General features: G+C 36.0%; 4 protein-coding genes across 5 annotated transcripts; 1 reads left to right on the top strand and 3 right to left on the bottom strand.

The window, feature by feature from the left end:
* Window positions 1–3,770: 3,770 nt before the first annotated feature.
* LOC100260419 (homeobox-leucine zipper protein HAT5) lies at window positions 3,771–6,247 on the top strand. The gene is made up of 3 exons (XM_002271656.5): window positions 3,771–4,427; window positions 5,063–5,457; window positions 5,555–6,247. Exons 1-3 carry the CDS (start codon window positions 4,316–4,318, stop codon window positions 5,999–6,001), a joined length of 954 nt encoding a protein of 317 aa, XP_002271692.1. The 5' UTR covers window positions 3,771–4,315; the 3' UTR covers window positions 6,002–6,247.
* A 3,448-nt stretch (window positions 6,248–9,695) lies between these two features.
* On the bottom strand, window positions 9,696–12,555 carry LOC100260399 (uncharacterized). 2 transcript variants are annotated; one of them, XM_002267057.4, is made up of 5 exons: window positions 11,867–12,387; window positions 11,300–11,433; window positions 10,478–10,625; window positions 10,288–10,394; window positions 9,696–10,026 (listed from the first exon to the last, which is right to left on the bottom strand). In XM_002267057.4, exons 1-5 carry the CDS (start codon window positions 12,162–12,164, stop codon window positions 9,985–9,987), a joined length of 729 nt encoding a protein of 242 aa, XP_002267093.1. In that variant the 5' UTR covers window positions 12,165–12,387; the 3' UTR covers window positions 9,696–9,984. The 2 variants fall into 2 exon arrangements, with proteins under 2 accessions (XP_002267093.1, XP_003634317.1); XM_003634269.2 differs by lacking the exon at window positions 11,300–11,433 and having other exon boundaries at window positions 10,478–10,663; window positions 11,867–12,555.
* A 901-nt stretch (window positions 12,556–13,456) lies between these two features.
* On the bottom strand, window positions 13,457–14,909 carry LOC100265634 ((+)-cis,trans-nepetalactol synthase NEPS1). Its single transcript, XM_002271488.4, has one exon. The coding sequence runs from the start codon at window positions 14,580–14,582 to the stop codon at window positions 13,800–13,802; it is 783 nt and encodes a 260-aa protein (XP_002271524.1). The 5' UTR covers window positions 14,583–14,909; the 3' UTR covers window positions 13,457–13,799.
* Window positions 14,910–15,332: 423 nt separating this feature from the next.
* Window positions 15,333–16,483, bottom strand: LOC100265615 ((-)-isopiperitenol/(-)-carveol dehydrogenase, mitochondrial). The gene has a single exon (XM_002267005.5). It carries the CDS (start codon window positions 16,227–16,229, stop codon window positions 15,441–15,443), a length of 789 nt encoding a protein of 262 aa, XP_002267041.1. The 5' UTR covers window positions 16,230–16,483; the 3' UTR covers window positions 15,333–15,440.
* Between the last annotated feature and the right edge of the window lie 320 nt (window positions 16,484–16,803).

Here is a 16,803-nt window from a genome sequence, read left to right as displayed (position 1 = left end):
AAAAAAAAAAAAAAAAATAGATTTAAAACTAATAAATTATTTTTATATGCTTCTTAAACTTTTTTTTATTGTCCTTCGTTATATAAAGATTAAATGATTTTAAAATGCATAATTTTATAACTAATTTTAATTAAATTTAATTTTCTTTGATAATTTTCATAACAAAACTAAACAGACAAAAACCATTTTTTTTTCTTTCCTTAGTATTTTCCAAAATCAAACATAAACTTAAAGTTATACTTAGTTCTTGGAAAGTGGAAGGAAAAATTTGAGAGAAAGAAAATAGAAACGAAAAGTAGAAAAAAAAAATACAAAAATAGATTTAAAATTAATAAATTATTTTTATATGCTTCTTTCAACTCATTTAACTTATTTTCCTTTATTATATAAAATTAATTAATTTAGAAATATATAAATTTTTAACTAATATTTTTAATTATATTTAATTTTCTTTTGTTTTTTTTTTTATAGTGGATTCAAACATAAAAAAAACAAATTTCTTTAATATTTTTCAAAAACCAAATATAGTTTAAGAGAAAATATGAAAAAAAAAACATAAAAATGAAAGGAAAGTAAATAATACTAATAATTTTAATAAAATATTATACTTTAAACTTATTTCATTTATTTTAATTTTTATATAAAATTAAATAATTTAAAATTTCATAAAATTTAAATAATTTTAATCATATTTTTTTATGTTTTAAATTAAAAAAAAACTATTTTATATTACAATTAACCATCCAATCAATTTTTTAGTTTTCTTCTCTCTTATTTTCTTTTATATTATTGATTTTTAAATTTTTAAAAATAAAATAAAACACTATTCTTTAGGACAATTGACCACCATCAATTCTCTACTCTCTTCTTGTTTTTCTTTATAATATTGAGTTTTATATTAAGTATAACTTTATAGAAAAAGCGTTCAAAGGGGCACTAACTTTTCCCATTTTTTCCTTCTTGGTTGCTGTGCCACCCCACCTTCTTCCTCTTTTACCTTTCACTAACAAAAGATTTTTTTTTTTTTTTTGGTAATAAATTTTAAAAATGAAATATTATCAAAATTTTGAATTAAAAATATCTTCAATAAGATTTTCTAAAATTAGATTTCAAAATTAAAATTTGCATATATGGGTATTATCTAATTATTAGAAAATTTCCCTCATTGTACTAAAAGGAGTGTTGAAGGCCCTCCACTCATTTTGCAGAGCCTCAAGTCAATTACCATTAGTGAAGCTTTATTAACTCACGTCTTTCTTTGGTCTTACTTTAGTCCTCCCCCCTTGGATTAACGCAAAAGAATATCTGATGGGACTCTGTCCCGCTATACAAGGAACATGACTTGTCGGAACGAATTTTCTCCGGCATTTTTGCCATCTCGTGTTTCTTTATGATATCCACATTAATGAATATTTAACATAAACATCAAATATTTTTTCCGGTCTAGATTAGACTTGGTTACTCGGTTCTTAGGTGGTGTTTATTTTTTAATTAAATAAAAAAATTTAAAATATTTAACTTTTTTTATTTAGTTAAAAATAACATTTTGATATCAATCAACATAATTAAATTGAATCTATTAATAATAAATTTATTTTAATTATATTGATTGATATCAATAGAATTTTTCTATTCATTCAAAAAATAAACACGATATTAGTCCAAATTCAATTTTAGTTGTTGAATACCTGAGGAGTAAATTGAAGAGGAAAAGAGAATGCATGAGTTAAATGGTTGAATGAGCGAAAGCTGCAAAAAGATATTTATATGTAAGTGGATTAGCTTTAGGTCTTGATCCCAAGAGACGTGTCTTGAGAAGTTTAATCATCTACTATGATTCTCACATTCTCATAATTGAAGTGACCATTTGAGACATGGATTTACGCCATTCATTGATATGCCTATTATTCCGGGATAAGGTTGTACAATTCAACCACCCCATCTTGCTTTTTTGTTTTTTTTATTTTTCATAATTTGATAGAGATTGAAGAAAAAAAAATATCTCACTGGTTGAAAACTATTTTCTAAAACAATTTTTTGTTATTTAAAACAAAAAAATATAGCAAATACGTTTAATAAATAAAAACTATTTTCTGTTTTCTATTATTAAGAATAGAAAATAAAATATTTTCAAATAACATCTTTTAATTATTTTTAAATAAATATTTTAAGAAACGACATATAGAATAATTTAAAATGAAACATTGATATAAAATTTATTTTTATAATATATTATAAACGGGTTAAAAACATTTTATGTTTTCAAATATATTTTTGTTCCATAGAATAGTTTTTAAAAACTATTTTTTAAAATTATTTTTGAAATCAGTTTCAAACAAATCCTAAATTTTGGAAAGTTTTGAAAATTAATAAAAAGATTTGAAAGATATTACCAATTACTTAAAAAGGGCTTTTTGGTAATTAAAAGTTGCTTCTTTTTTTTTTTTGAGCCAATCAAGAGATAAAAAAAACCCATTAAAAATAGTGATTTCTTTGTATTTTGAATATATTTTTAATATTAAGTAATTTGAAAATATATAAATTTTAAATAATTTTAATTTTATTTTATTTTTATATTTTATATGAAAAATTAAACTAAAAAATTAATTTTTATAATTGTTTTCTTTATATATATATATATATATTTTTTTTTTTTGAGAAATAAACATAAAATAAAAGTTTAATATAATTCCAAAAACACACTATCTATAATGATGGATAAAGTAGCTAAGAATATGGGAACACGATCCGCCCGGTCCAGGTGAGTGATTCGGGTAAGCCTGAGCCGGGTTTAATTTTGGGACAGAGCCGGCATGAAAGGGACTGATTGGATGCGGTTCTTTCGTTTCTTATTCCGGTTCACCTTGCTCTCTTGTATCCTCCTCATTGACCAAACCGTCCCTACCATGCCTGCTCCCTTTTACTAGTTACCAACCACTGATAAGTATCATAAATAAAATGCATAATATTTGAGTATATTGTGATCATTTTCAATTTTGTTTTTATTTTTTACAACAAAAGTATATTTATTTTTGTCACGTATTGTCAAACCGTCGTAATTTTTGAGTAGATTGTTAATTTTTTTATATTTATAAATTGTAACAATATGAAAAATAATTTGAATAATCAAATTATGTTTGTTCATTAATTTTCTTCTTTTTATTTTTATTATAAAAAAATTCAATTTAATATATATATATATATTCTCAAGTGAATTGAAAAAATAAAGATTTTTATTTTTTTTAAATTATTATTATTATGATATCTTTGATAATAATTTTAGAAAACACTTTTAATTTAAAAAATATATTCAAAAAAATGTTCAATAAATTTTTCAAAATATTTTTAAAATTTTAAAAAAGCATTTGTGTGATTAAAAATCACTTATATTTACTAGAAAAACATTTGATAGGTGTCTTAAAAATACTTTAAGTAAAATTATTGTTAAAATGTTCTCTAATCGTGTGTGTTGGATAGTAATTTTTAGAAACATTTTTAACTTTTTTTTGAATATTTAAAGTATAAATAAAAACACTTTCCAGCATTCTAATTAATCTTGGGTCATATTTTTTTTTTCAAAGTTCTAGAAAACTTTTATGACAATTCTTTTTATATACCCATTTAGGTCTTTTGAGGTCATTGAAATGAAATTGATGGGTTGAAAAATGTTTTCACAAAAGTGTTTTGTTGTTTCTTGAAGGCGAATGTGGAAATCATTGTAAAACAGTAATTTGAACAAATTGCTGTTTGTTGAAGATGAAAGCAGAAATGAATGTATAGTAAAATTTCCATTTGGCTTGAGATGAGAAGGAAAATATTACGAGGGAGAGCAACAGTTGCCCTGTTGATAAAGGGAATATCAAAGACAATAGGTGAGTACGTGTGGGAAGAATCAGCCATGGGAGGGGCATTAATGGAAGCAGAGAATGAGCACATTCCCTCCCACCCAACGCTTATATTATAAATTTATAATAATCCCCATCTGCCCACTTCGAAGTCTTCCTTCCACAGCAACGCATCTCTCTTCCTCAGTCTCTCCCTCTCCCTTTCACTTTCACAAACACCCAAACATTAGCCGTCGGCGCTGCCGGAGATTTCTCTTTCAACCCTTCCAAGAATCGACACCCTTCCCTTCTACGTCTTCTGAGTGATGGGGGTGAGCTGTTCTCGCTGTTCCCACACTTCCCACATCACTGAGATCATCATCACCAGTTTCTTCCGTCACAAGCTCTAGATCCTGGTTGATTCAGAAGCCTTCGTTCGTCGGAATTCGGAAGCTATGGGAGCTTGAGAATTAGTCTGGAGAGTTGTAAGTATGGCGAGTGGGAGGGTCAATCTCGCAGCGATGCTTCAGAACCAAAGGGTCCCTTGTTCTTCTCAGCCTCTTGATGCTCTCTTCCTTTCTGCCTCTTCTCCTTCTTTTCTTGGTACTCTATCCTTATCTCTTATCTCTCTTTGTATGCAGATCCACTTGCATGAATTGGGTGTTTGATCATAATCAAGTTCTCTTGCTTTCTTCTTTGTGCTTCATCTCTGTAATTCATTTCCTTTTATTGCAAAGTTTTACTCTTTTAGATTTGTTTGCTTTGCCGGAAAAAAATAAATTTCCGGGAAAAGCGTTGACGGGTAAGGTTCAGTTATCTTTATTTTTGTTTTTTCCCTTCTTTGTTGTACTTGTGAGGTGTTTTCTTTTCCCTCTGTTACATGGGAAATTGGAGTGCATCAGCCAATTTCTCTGATTGTTTCGTGCTTGTGTCCCACTGTAATTCTTTTTAAGTTTCTGAATTATAGTTTTAGACTCAGAGAACATATGATGATTTTAAAAAGGGAAGAACAAGAAGAAACTTTTCTGAAGGTTCTGATTTGCCATAAAGCAACCAATGTGGGTAATAGGGCCAGCCAAATTCACTATTTTTGGACAGACTTATATGTGTTTTTCCACAAACCGTGTAAGGAGTGATTCCTTAATAAGGAATTCAAGAAATGGGGAATTGAATTGTGTGTGAAGTTTTGGCCATTGATAAAAGGATGTGGAATAATGTTTTGGGTGTCTCTGGTTTAGGTTCGAGATCCATGTTGAGCTTTGAAGATGTTCGTGCGGGAAAGAGACCCGATAATCCCTTCTTCTGCCAGTTTGATCATGATGAAAATGGAGACGAGGACTTGGATGAGTATTTCCACCAACCCGAAAAGAAAAGGCGACTTACAGCCGACCAAGTCCAGTTTCTCGAGAGGAATTTTGAGGTGGAGAACAAGCTTGAACCAGAAAGGAAAGTCCAGCTTGCAAAGGACCTTGGCTTACAGCCTCGGCAAGTTGCCATATGGTTTCAGAACCGCAGAGCGCGGTGGAAGACCAAACAGCTGGAGAAGGACTTTGGCGCCTTGCAAGCTAGCTATAACAGCCTTAAGGCTGAGTATGAAAACCTCCTAAAGGAGAAGGATGAACTAAAAACTGAGGTAATCATCACCTTCCCCATGGATTATTGTAGTAAGCTTTGAACATTTTCACAATGGATGAATTTTTATGTATATATATATGTTTTGTTTTTATCAGGTTATTCTCCTCACAGACAAACTGCTCGTCAAAGAGAAGGAGAGGGGAAACTTGGAGGTGTCTAATACTGACACCCTATCCCAAGAACTGCCTCAAGTGGTGGTTGCTGATTCGGTTTCTGAGGGTGAAGTATCCAAAGTCTCATTAGTGGTCTGCAAACAGGAAGATCTTAGTTCAACAAAAAGCGATGTATTTGATTCAGACAGTCCACATTATGCCGATGGGGGCCATTCCGCTCTTCCAGAGCCGGGCGATTCTTCTTATGTTTTTGAAGCTGACCAATCAGACGTGTCACAGGATGAAGAAGATAACTTCAGCAAAAGCCTGTTGCCTCCATCATACATCTTTCCAAAGCTTGAAGATGTTGATTACCCCGACCCTCCCACAAATCCTTGTAGTTTTGGATTCCCGGTTGAAGATCATGCCTTTTGGTCCTGGTCCTATTGAAAAGTACATATTTTTCCTGCCTCCTCCTTTTTGTTCCAAGCATGCTACAATGGTAAGCATAAATAAGTAAGAAATCAAACTTTGGCACCCCCATCCAGATGTGGTGGTGGGTTTCCATCTTAGTTTATCTCTGGTTTTTGCCCCTCTTGTAATTTCCTTTTCACTGGGGCTCTTTGGAGGTCAGTGAAGCTTTTTGTTTGGAATGTGAATAAATAAGTTCTTTCCATGGGGAAAGCTTGTCGAGAATACTATTCATTCCTTTTGTCTGAATATTCCGATGAAGAAAGTGATTTAACATACCCCTAAATTATTCCTTGAAAATGCAACAACTCCACTCAAAGTCCCAAGCATTGGCTTGCTCAGAACACCTTTCACATAACCCTGTTATATTCTATTTGATGCATTATGCTTTGAAGTGATAAATCTAGACCACAGTGAGCAGGGCTCCCCTAGAATTAAAAGGTGGTCAGATGGGCAGGGTTAAAACTATACTAATCTGAAAAATAGAAGTATCAACGAAGATGAATGATCATGAGGTGGGGAAAAGGGAAGAAGGGCATTAAGATCATCTATGTTTTACTGCAAAATTGTGTTTGTGAATAAAGAAAGATTAATGGAAGAGGAGGAGAAAGTTAGACATGCGAAGATGAAAGCAGAGGAGGAGCTGGGGCAATGTGAGAAATGGGTTGCCCTGTATATTGCAGGGCAGTGGTGATAGGCATGAAGAAGGATGATCTGCTTGAGCGTGGAAGCGCAGAGCCATGATGTGATGAGACACTGGAATGGCAGATGGGACAGGCGTGAACCCGGAATTGACGGGTGATTTTGTATGTTTTCATGGGATGATTGGCTTGATTTTGTAACTCTTCATGGGATAATTGACAAGTAAAGCCAAGAAGATTTTTAGGCTGCAACATGGGGAAGAAACAGGTGTTCATGCGATAAAGAGAAGAGGGAACATCATCCATGCAGCTGGCTCTTAATAATTGGGACCAAAAACTGGGATGAGTTGTATTTAATCTTCTTGTCTGGCAAGTAGAAAAGCAGTTGAATTCTCTTAGCTGTTATTTGTCTGCTGCTCTGCTTGTATACCGGAATGGAAAAGCATAAATTAACATGGTGAGATTAATTCAGTAAAAACTGTACATGCATAGCTTCAGAGAACGAGTAGAAGGGAAGCTGTAGAGCAGCAGTGGCATGGTGGCATGAACATTGAGTCAGGGGTCCATTCAGGAAAAGTGTCGGGTCCATAGTCGATGGTGATGTTCCCACTTGTATCCTATAGGGAACCTTGTCTTCTACTTTTTCATTTCTATTAGTGAAAAGTTATCGTAATGGACATTCATGCATAATCCATCTCAACACAACACAGCTCAAAATTGTCTCGGCTGATTTCTAAATCATATTTATCATTAAATATGCGTTATAAAATTTAAATTTTTTATGTATAAAAATTTAATTATTTTACAAATTAAAATACGTGTCATGGGCATTGCCAAAACCATCTAAATTTCACATGGGGAAGCAGTGTGACAGTTGACCCTATCCATCCTTGTATATCTTTATAAGAAACAATAAAATTAAAATTTTAAAAATAAATAAATAAATAAATAAAAGTAAAGACTCATCTTCTTACATCCATCAGTATAACGACAAGTGGCAATTTCCGCACTTTTCCATACCTGCCACAGAGCATCTCAACTCCATACACGAGGACGTGCAATAGAAGCGTGCCACGTGCATGTCAAGAAACATTCGTGTCACCAGTCTCGTCAAATAAACGTCCACGTCGCCAATCACATCAACTATGGAATCTCTATTGTGCTGGGCCCCACGTCCTTCTGATGTAACCTCCATATGCAACGTGTCAGAGGCCAGTGAAATTCGATCTCAAGCGTTGATCATAGAATGAGGTCCCACCACTCGACGAATTTTACAGATAAGCATGTGATGGGTGCGATGAACGAGAGTGGGACCCGCAGCGAAGATTAAGGGTAGAGGTTTTTCAATCATGGTGATGTCACACGTGTACGGTTGCTTTCAATTGGCCCACCAAACACGTGGCTGTCACTTCTGATGATGATTGCCGCCTTGACTGAGCCTCCTGTTGAACTGTAACAACTGTGGCATAAAAGCTGAATAGCAGATCAAATCGCCCACACTACAAAATTACGTCGTATTTTTTGATCACCCAAATCATAATAAATTTCTTACAAACAGTTTCCGTTTTTGCAAATAAGAATCGTATACTAATTCTGAAATCATAGATTTACCATCATTTTTATTTTAAAAAAATTATAATTATAATTTTTTTTAAAAATATCAATAATGTAAAGGTTTTATGAAATATGAAATCGGAATATTAAATTCACTAAATAAATAATCAAATAGATGTAAAAACTATATTATTTTTTTTAAAATAAATTTTAACATAACCTAAAAATAAATCTTAGAATTCAATCCAAACAAGCCCTTATCTATCTACATGTGACTCATGAGAAAGATCAAGAGCCGTGTTCAACTTGCTTCCTATAAAGTGCAAGTTTAAAATTTTTGTGGTTATCACTTTATTCATAAGGTGCCTTTTTACGATTATTCCATATGGATTTATTATCCGCTTTTACGAATGTATGAGTTGTTGTGCATTGTGAGACCCACCAACAGACTTTCTCCACCAATAATAAGACAGCCCCATGTATGCATGCCCTCATGCTCTCATGCCCCTCATCCTCATCCCATTCTCCTTCATCAAAATATCTTAACCCTGAAGTGCAGATATGGTGGTTATGACTTATGAGCCCCATTTGTGGGGGCTTCATCTACTATTTTATTCCTACATATCTTCACATTCATGGAATACTTCTCTTAAAGTGGTATGTATCTATCATAAATCAGCTTTTGATAAGTGGGAATGGTGTTAGAAAGACTAATGCAGTGGCTTAGGTGTACTCCAAGGTTCTGATTGAGCCCAAGAGCTGTCAAGGTTTGGAATTGTTTTGGGGCCAAGATATGGGACCATTTAATCATGTGATGAATGAGGCCATTCACATGTTTTTGTTCATATGTTGTTTAATCACAACTTTGGCAAGATATTTGATCTCATATGGTAGGTCGCATCCCACATTTTTTAATACCCCAAGTCTGTTTTAAATCTCCTTGCATGGTACTAAATTTTTAGGTCATACCATAAAAATATAACTATCTCAATATACTCTTTGACATTCTGTTTACTACAAACTAACCCTAAAAGAAGAAATGGCCCTTAAAAGGAAGCTATATGTCACGACCTGCTCAAATGACCCGAAGCCTAAGTTCCGTGATATTCATGTGACCCTTTGGATAATTTTTTTTCCTTATTCTATGGAGGTAATCTTTCATTGTCTAAGCTTTTTTCGAATTAATCAAAGCTATGATATTATGTTAAGCTACTAATTCACCTAGAGCTAAGATTAGACTATCAAGATATGGGTTCACAGTATACACCAGACTAACAATCTACAAATGGATGTAACACATGATAGTGCAGAACATGCCTAAGGAAGAGGGATATGGGGGACTTCATGAACTCTCTTTTTTTTATCAGATCCTTAGGAGAAAACATGCTTAATCCTTATTTGATGTATAGTGGAGCAGAACAAAGTAAAACACATACAATGGGAAGTGTGTGACACCAAAGATGGCTAAAACAAGAGACTTGTAGACAAAATATTGTCATTTTATTCAGGGTTTGAGGCATCAAGAATTGCTCTCTGAATGAACTCATTTCCAAGATTTTGAATCTGGGTGTAACCTTTTTTTATACAACTATTTGGAGTTACATGACTGTTTAATCTTGGCGACTACAGAAGCTTAAATTTTCATCAGTCAGTCTCAGATCTGGTAAGTAAGTCCCCTTTCACCCTTCAATATGATGCTATACAGTTCAGTATTGAAAAGGCTACCCGAACTCTAATGAGTTTGACAAAATGAGGCTGTCCCACGCATCAAAATTTGAAATTCTGCTTCAAGTAACATACCATCTCTTGCTGCAACACAAAGAGGAAGAAAGAAAAAGGAAGGATTAAGGAATATGCATCAATGGAAATCCATGGCAACAACGAAATTTTATCAATCTAAGTGTGAAACTTGATTGAAGCACAAAATCTATTCTAACAGCCACCAGAATGATTGGCAAAAGAGTAGAAAATTTGGGATCTTTCTTCCGCTCAGAATTGCTTCTTGCAAAATGCCAAAAAGATAGAACAAGTTAAAAGTCAAAATTCATGTAGAGGGAAAAGTGAACTTACGATCAGACAAAGGAGAATGCAAGCAGTGGCACCAGGGAACAAAGCATACCAAAAATTCAAGTGGTGAAACTTAGCTCCATCAATGAACAACAAGGGCAAGCTTGCAGCTACACATCAATTTTTATAGTTTTCGGTCAGTACTAGAAATATGGGCAAATCCACTGACATAGGTATTTAAGGGTATTATTACCTGGAGGGTGTGTAGAGCGTGTATAGATCATGAAAGCTATGGAAGCTCCAAGTGCAGTGCTCCTAGCGAGCCAACCCGGCCCAAGTAGAGAGAATGCCAGAACACCAATGGCTGCACAACCTATCTGAGCCATAAACATATTGTACTTCTGCAGAGTCACAGAGGGGTGGGTGACTTCAGAGGAGGCTTCATCTCAACAAAATAAGGTCAAAATTTATTACATTGGTTGATTTGAATATACTAGCTTCAAATTGATTAACAAGGTTTTTCTTCCTGGAGTATTTCTCAGGTGTTCAAGTTGAAAAGAACTCACACACAATGCTTAATCTTGTGGAAGAAGAAGTGCCGCTAAAAGCATATAAACAATGCCCAATTGAGAGAAACTGTTTTGACTAACAGAAAGTGAAAAAAAAAATGGTTGTGGTCTTGTAGAGAACTCAAAAGTACTGCAATATTTGCAGTACGAGATGGACACAGAAGCTTAGTTCAAGATGAGTACAGCATGGAGTGCATGCATCCTGTATAAGCCTAGAACTTCACTTGTGTCTGCTTTCAATAATGTCTTTACAAGGGCGGAGTCCTGAACAACTTGTGAAAATTTTTGGGCCAGAGAGTGGACAAAAAGGCTCATGGTTTGACATAGGATGTGTTTAAATTTTCCATGAGCCGCAGCAAAAGTAGCATCTTAAAAAGATGAGATTATCGCTGATATAAACGTTTGATAGAACTTGTTAAATTTTATATGGCCAATGTAGATTAGATGCATACTCCCTTACATAAAAGGACTCCTAGTTGAAGCAAAAAAAAAAAAAATCAAAGTACCCGAGCAGCAGGGGAGGAGGGAGTGGCAAAGAGGACAGCGCAAACAGCTCCCAAGGGAGCAATTGTCATTGAAATCCCTTTTGATGCCAGTGTCTGGTCCATCTTTCCTAGTATTGCCATTGCTGCAAATGCCCCTGTTGTTTTTTTTAATTAAATCAAACACATTTTGGTGTTGTGTCAGTGTCTCATCCGAGGCTATATCTTTTGCCACTTGCAGTGTTTGTTTTATAAAGAAACGAATAATTCAATACCACACCAAGAAAATCACTACCAAAATGATGCTATGACAATCTGGACCTAGTCAACGCTGGGTTTTTTCCTTTCCTGCTTCTAGAAGTTGCTTTGACATTCATTTTGAGACTACTGTTTCTATTTCTACTCCCTTTTATCATTTTCTTCAAAAGGGCAAGGGACTGCTTTCACTTTCAAAAACAGAAAACAGGTTTCAAAAATGTTGATTTGATTCATGGGATCAAATAAGATGGGTACCAACTATATTAAGAGAAGGCTTGGAATTATAGGAATGAGAGAAACACAAGCATTTGCATTAGTTATCAGCTGTCTTACCAGCAGAAGGCCAAAGGATGTCGCTAAGTGAAGGAGCAGCAGAGCTCTTCTCAGGCTTCCATCCATCCCAGAATGGTGCAGCCACATTGCTGGATGCGACTATGCCAAAGTCCCTTCTTCTTCTGTCTATTTTTCTACTGGTAAAATGCAGCCCAAGAGATCCATCTAGGCGGAGAGTGGCTTTCTTTCCATTGAAAAGCAGTGAATTCGAAGAACCACATGTAATTGACAGAGGGGGTTGTGCCATCATGATCCTACTGTGATGGTGATGGAAGTAAGCCTGGAGTTGCACCCCCATTTTTAAGATCCCGTTTCTCTATATTTCAGCTTCTATACTGGCATATATACATACGCTGAAGAGAGGGAAAGGGAAGACAGAGTGGCGACAGATGGACTTTTGGGGAGATTGAAAAGAGAGGGAGGAAAAGAAAAGCAAAATGGGGTGTGGAAAAGTGAACCTTTGGAGAGGTGGAAGGGGCAAGGGATAAGGGGCCATCCCACTCCACAAATTTCCAAATAGCTGACCATTTTTTGTTACTCCTCCGTTAATTGTGTGGCTTGAGGAAGTGACACGAACCTCTAGCCTTTAAACCCAACCGGAGTGATGTTTCAAAATGTTTCACATAGTATACTGAATATGTTAAAGCAATTTTTACCAAGTGTTTTTTGAGAACAGATTTGAAAAAATAGTTTTAAAAATTATTTTTTGATGTTTAATACAACAAAAATCTATTTGAAATCTAAAATATTTTTAACATATTTTTAAATATATTTTAAAAAACTTATATATATATATATATAATACTTTATTTTTAATATATATAAAATTATTTTTTAAATAATCTTAAAAAATAAATATCATCTCAAAACACCATATTGATAATTGAGACTTCATTTTTAAATTAAAGCTTCAATTTTCCTATTAAAACATCAAATAAAGTAAATTAAAAAAAAAATTAACTTGGATTCAAAGGTGCTAGTTTCCATATAAATTTCAAAAACAGCTAAATCTCCGCATTATGCATGGATGGAACGGTAATTTGGGCCAAAATTCAAGAAATATGTTGTCGTGTCCGTACAAAATTATCATGTGTCCCACTCCTAGGGGCAGTTACCAAAATTGGAAACTCTTAGTGGTACAGATATCATGATGTCACTTACTTGACATCTATAAAAAACCTGAAGGCAACCCATATCTTACATGTTTGGCCTCTATCATCCTCTGCATTTGTTGCTCTGGTTCTTTGCTTGTATACGCTACCTAGTTGTAAGCGTTTCTCGCTCCCTGAGTTTTTGGGTTTATATTACTCATTTTTCCGTTGATGAACATTAAAAAGTCTATAATTTTCATAGCTAAAACAGAAGTTTATTCATGCTTATAAATATTAATCATACCAAGTCCTATTTTAGAACTAATATTTACATGTGAGAGCTAAAATGCAACAATTAATGAAAATTAAGAGTTTTAACTATGTTCCAAGGCATTCAAAGAGTTGATAGAGGCAATTGGAGTCCAAATGTTGAGTAAAAGATACCCAAAAACCTAATTTCTAGTGCAACTATCACCACCTTATTTGCTTCTAATGACCATGATTGAAAATTTTGGAATATATCACAGACGGTTTATAGACCACCATCGATGGAAATATTAAGAAGATATCTCGGTGGGGCAGCAATTTTGGAGGTGCAAGCACTAGACTAGAACCCAAGCCAAAACAAACCAATAAAGCTTTGATTTACCACTACATTATCTTACTCCTTAATTAGAAATTATGCTTATTGGCTCACAAGAGTGGCCGAGCATCAGAGATATTTTGGATTGATCTAATCTGTTTGGGGTCTTGGACGCACCTAGTGGCTAGTACACAAACAAACGGACGGGTCATTTCCACTATCCGAGAATCATCGGGTGTGGGATGTTGGATCCTGGATATCAAGTTGAGAACCCCCCATCCACCGACAGATCGTGCCCTGTGACGAAAGCGGACTGATCAGAAGCAAGAAACAGAACAGCATCCGCCACGTGTCTCGCTCTCAACACCCCTTTCAGTCTTGTGCGAGCCTCATACACTTTCTCCACCTCGTCCGCCTCCATCTCCAGCGCTTTGCACATCATCGGCGTCGCGATTCCGTGCGGCGACACGCAGTTCACCCTTATTCCGTGCTCTCCCAGCTGCTTACTCGCGGACCGAACCAGCCCTACCACCGCGTGCTTCGACATGCAGTAGTCAGTCCGCCTGCCCATGCCGTGGCTTCCCGCCACACTCGCCGTGCACACGATGCATCCCTTCACGCCCCGATCCACCATCGCACGCGCCGCATGCTTCACGCATGCTGCCATCCCCCGCACGTTCACCGCGAAGAGGCGGTCAAAGGCCGAAAACTCGAGATCGAGAACAGTCTGATCCGAGCGGTTTACGATTCCGGCATTGCTGAACATGATATCCAGTTGACCATATTTCTGGACCGTCCATTCCACCATGGATTTGACCTGATCTTCGTTGGTGACATCGCAGTGGATGAAGGTGCAGAAGTGGGAACCGATTGATGAGGCTAGGTTTTGGCCTAGTTCGTCTTGGATATCGGCGATGATAATGGCACGTGCGCCGTGTTCGGAGAAGACACGTGCAGTTGCCTCACCGATGCCACTTGCTCCACCGGTAATTATGGCTACCTTCCCTTCCAATTTGTTTTTACACACACTCGATTCTCCCATTTTGTATAGCCTACGGCCTACCTACACTCTGTGATGTTGGGTCCTTTATCTGGTGAAGCACTTGCAGTTTTTCAAGAAGACTTTATTGTTTTTTAATTATTCCTTGAAGATGTGTCATATGACTTTGTCATCCTCACTGCAATGCACCTTCGATGTGATGTTGCCCTTGTGCTCCTCAACTACTTCGTTTATAGTCTTTTCCCTGAACTTAAGTCCTCAACTGCTTTTGAATTTATGCCTCACCCGCAATCATCTATAGGGTATAATTGACTTTCTGTATATAGAAACGTTTTGGTAAATGCAAAGTTGCATAAGATTTTGCGCTGGATCAATTTTGGTTTATTTATTTATTTATTTGATTAATTAATTAATTATAACCCTTAGACTAAATTAAGTGAAAAAAAAGAAGTTTGACCAAAATCACTTAAGTTTAGAGAGTACTTTCCTTCATGACTTGCTCCACCATCACATGCATATGCTTCATGCATGTTGCCATCCCCTGAGGCCATCAAAGGTTGAGAACTCAAGATCGAGAATTATATGATCCAAGTGGCTTGGGACTTCAAGATTGTTGAGCATGATATCAATCTGACTATGATCCATTCCACCGTGGATTTGATTTTTTATTGGGTACATCGCGGTGTAATAATTTATTTATTTTTTATCATACCCATACTTTAATAATTTTCAAGAAGAACATATAGCCATGGATTGTGTTACAACTTAAAACTTAAAAGTTAGAAAGGGAGATGGGTTGGCCAACATGATACTGACATTTCATGTGAAATAACTTATTGAAAATAACAAAAAGGAAAAGGAAAATAGCTTTTTCGCTTCCCTTCCTGAAATGTAACATACTCACCGGCGGAAGCCCCCGTCGATGGCCAAGTTATGTCCCGTTATAAACTCAGAATCGTCGGAAGCAAGAAACAACGCTGCATCCCCCACGTGTCTCACTTGCACTGCCCCTCTCCCTTTTAAATCCATGTCCTCTACAAAAAATTTCTCCGCCTCCTCCACGCCCATCTTAAATGCGCTGCAAAGCATTGGCGTCGCCACTGCCGTCGGTGACACGCAATTCACCCTTATTCCGTACGCGCCCAGCTGCTTACTCGCCGATCTCACTAGCCCCAACACCGCGTGCTTCGACATTATGTAGTCAGTGAACTTGTCATTCCCCACCGTCGCAGCCACGCTCGCCGTGCACACTATGCTCCCTTTAACACCACCCTCCACCATCGCACGCGCCGCGTGCTTCACACACGCCGCCATGCCGCGTGCGTTTACTGCAAACACCTTGTCGGAAGCTGATAGATCCAGCTCCAGTATGGTCTGGTCGCCCATACTCATAACCCCAGCGTTGCTGAACATGATGTCGAGTTGTCCGAACATCTTCACCGTCGATTCCACCATCGCTTTGATCTGCTGCTCATCGGTTACATCACAGTGAATGTACCTGCAGCGGTGTAAGCCGATTGACTCGGCGACGCCACGGCCCAGCTCGTCTTGGATGTCGGCTACAACGACGGCTCGTGCGCCGTGATCGGCGAAGAGACGTGCCGTAGCCTCGCCGATGCCGCTTGCGCCGCCGGTGATGATAGCCACTTTACCTTGTAGCTTCTTGTTAAAAGGTGTAGGGTCTGTCATGGAATTTTGGTGAGGCTGAGAGTATGAAGTATGAACTATGAAGATGGCTCCTGAGATTAGAGAGCAGCGGCAGGCTGGCAGCAAGGTTGAGGTGAGGGTATAGGATTACTCAGAATGATTTATAGGGAAAACTATGGTTTCCTTGTGTCCACTTTTTTATGAACATTTCATATTGCCACTCCTTTTTCAAAGCCTCGTGCTGATAAGAAAGAACAGGGTTCCCGTTTTTCAACCGTTAAATGATTCAAAGTCAGAGAAAGATATATGAAAGTTCAAGTTAATGTAAAAGGTCATCACCTATCATTCATATTGATCGGTAATCTATATCTAACTATGGTTAAGTTTTACCGACGAAGAACTTAACTAAGGTTAAGTTCTCAATTACAATATTCACTTGAAACTCCACTAATAAAGAATTTAATTGTGATTAAGTTCTCAAGCTAAATATTCATATGAACATTAACTATTTTGAATTTTATTGCAAAGAACTTAATTAGGTAGTGATCTGAATTACAATATCGACTTAACTATAATTAAGTTTAATTTATGAAAAACTTAATTAAAGTTATATTCT

The sequence above is a fragment of the Vitis vinifera genome, chromosome 17, assembly GCF_030704535.1.
Source record: "Vitis vinifera cultivar Pinot Noir 40024 chromosome 17, ASM3070453v1".
Lineage (NCBI taxonomy): Eukaryota > Viridiplantae > Streptophyta > Magnoliopsida > Vitales > Vitaceae > Vitis > Vitis vinifera.
The sequence above is the reverse complement of the archived record's forward strand: the minus strand, read 5'-3'. Positions and strand labels throughout refer to the sequence as shown.

Excerpts from the sequence above, each read along its gene's own strand:
- LOC100265615 (XM_002267005.5), bottom strand. The coding sequence starts at position 16,229 with ATGACAGACCCTACACCTTTTAACAAGAAGCTACAAGGTAAAGTGGCT.
- LOC100260419 (XM_002271656.5), top strand. The coding sequence starts at position 4,316 with ATGGCGAGTGGGAGGGTCAATCTCGCAGCGATGCTTCAGAACCAAAGG. Across the intron at positions 4,428-5,062 it reads CTCTTCTCCTTCTTTTCTTG|GTTCGAGATCCATGTTGAGC; the intron begins GTACTCTATCCT and ends TCTCTGGTTTAG. Across the intron at positions 5,458-5,554 it reads AGGATGAACTAAAAACTGAG|GTTATTCTCCTCACAGACAA; the intron begins GTAATCATCACC and ends TGTTTTTATCAG.
- LOC100265634 (XM_002271488.4), bottom strand. The coding sequence starts at position 14,582 with ATGGGAGAATCGAGTGTGTGTAAAAACAAATTGGAAGGGAAGGTAGCC.
- LOC100260399 (XM_002267057.4), bottom strand. The coding sequence starts at position 12,164 with ATGGGGGTGCAACTCCAGGCTTACTTCCATCACCATCACAGTAGGATC. Across the intron at positions 11,434-11,866 it reads CATCCTTTGGCCTTCTGCTG|GGGCATTTGCAGCAATGGCA; the intron begins GTAAGACAGCTG and ends AAAAAACAACAG. Across the intron at positions 10,626-11,299 it reads CCTCCTCCCCTGCTGCTCGG|AAGTACAATATGTTTATGGC; the intron begins GTACTTTGATTT and ends GTGACTCTGCAG.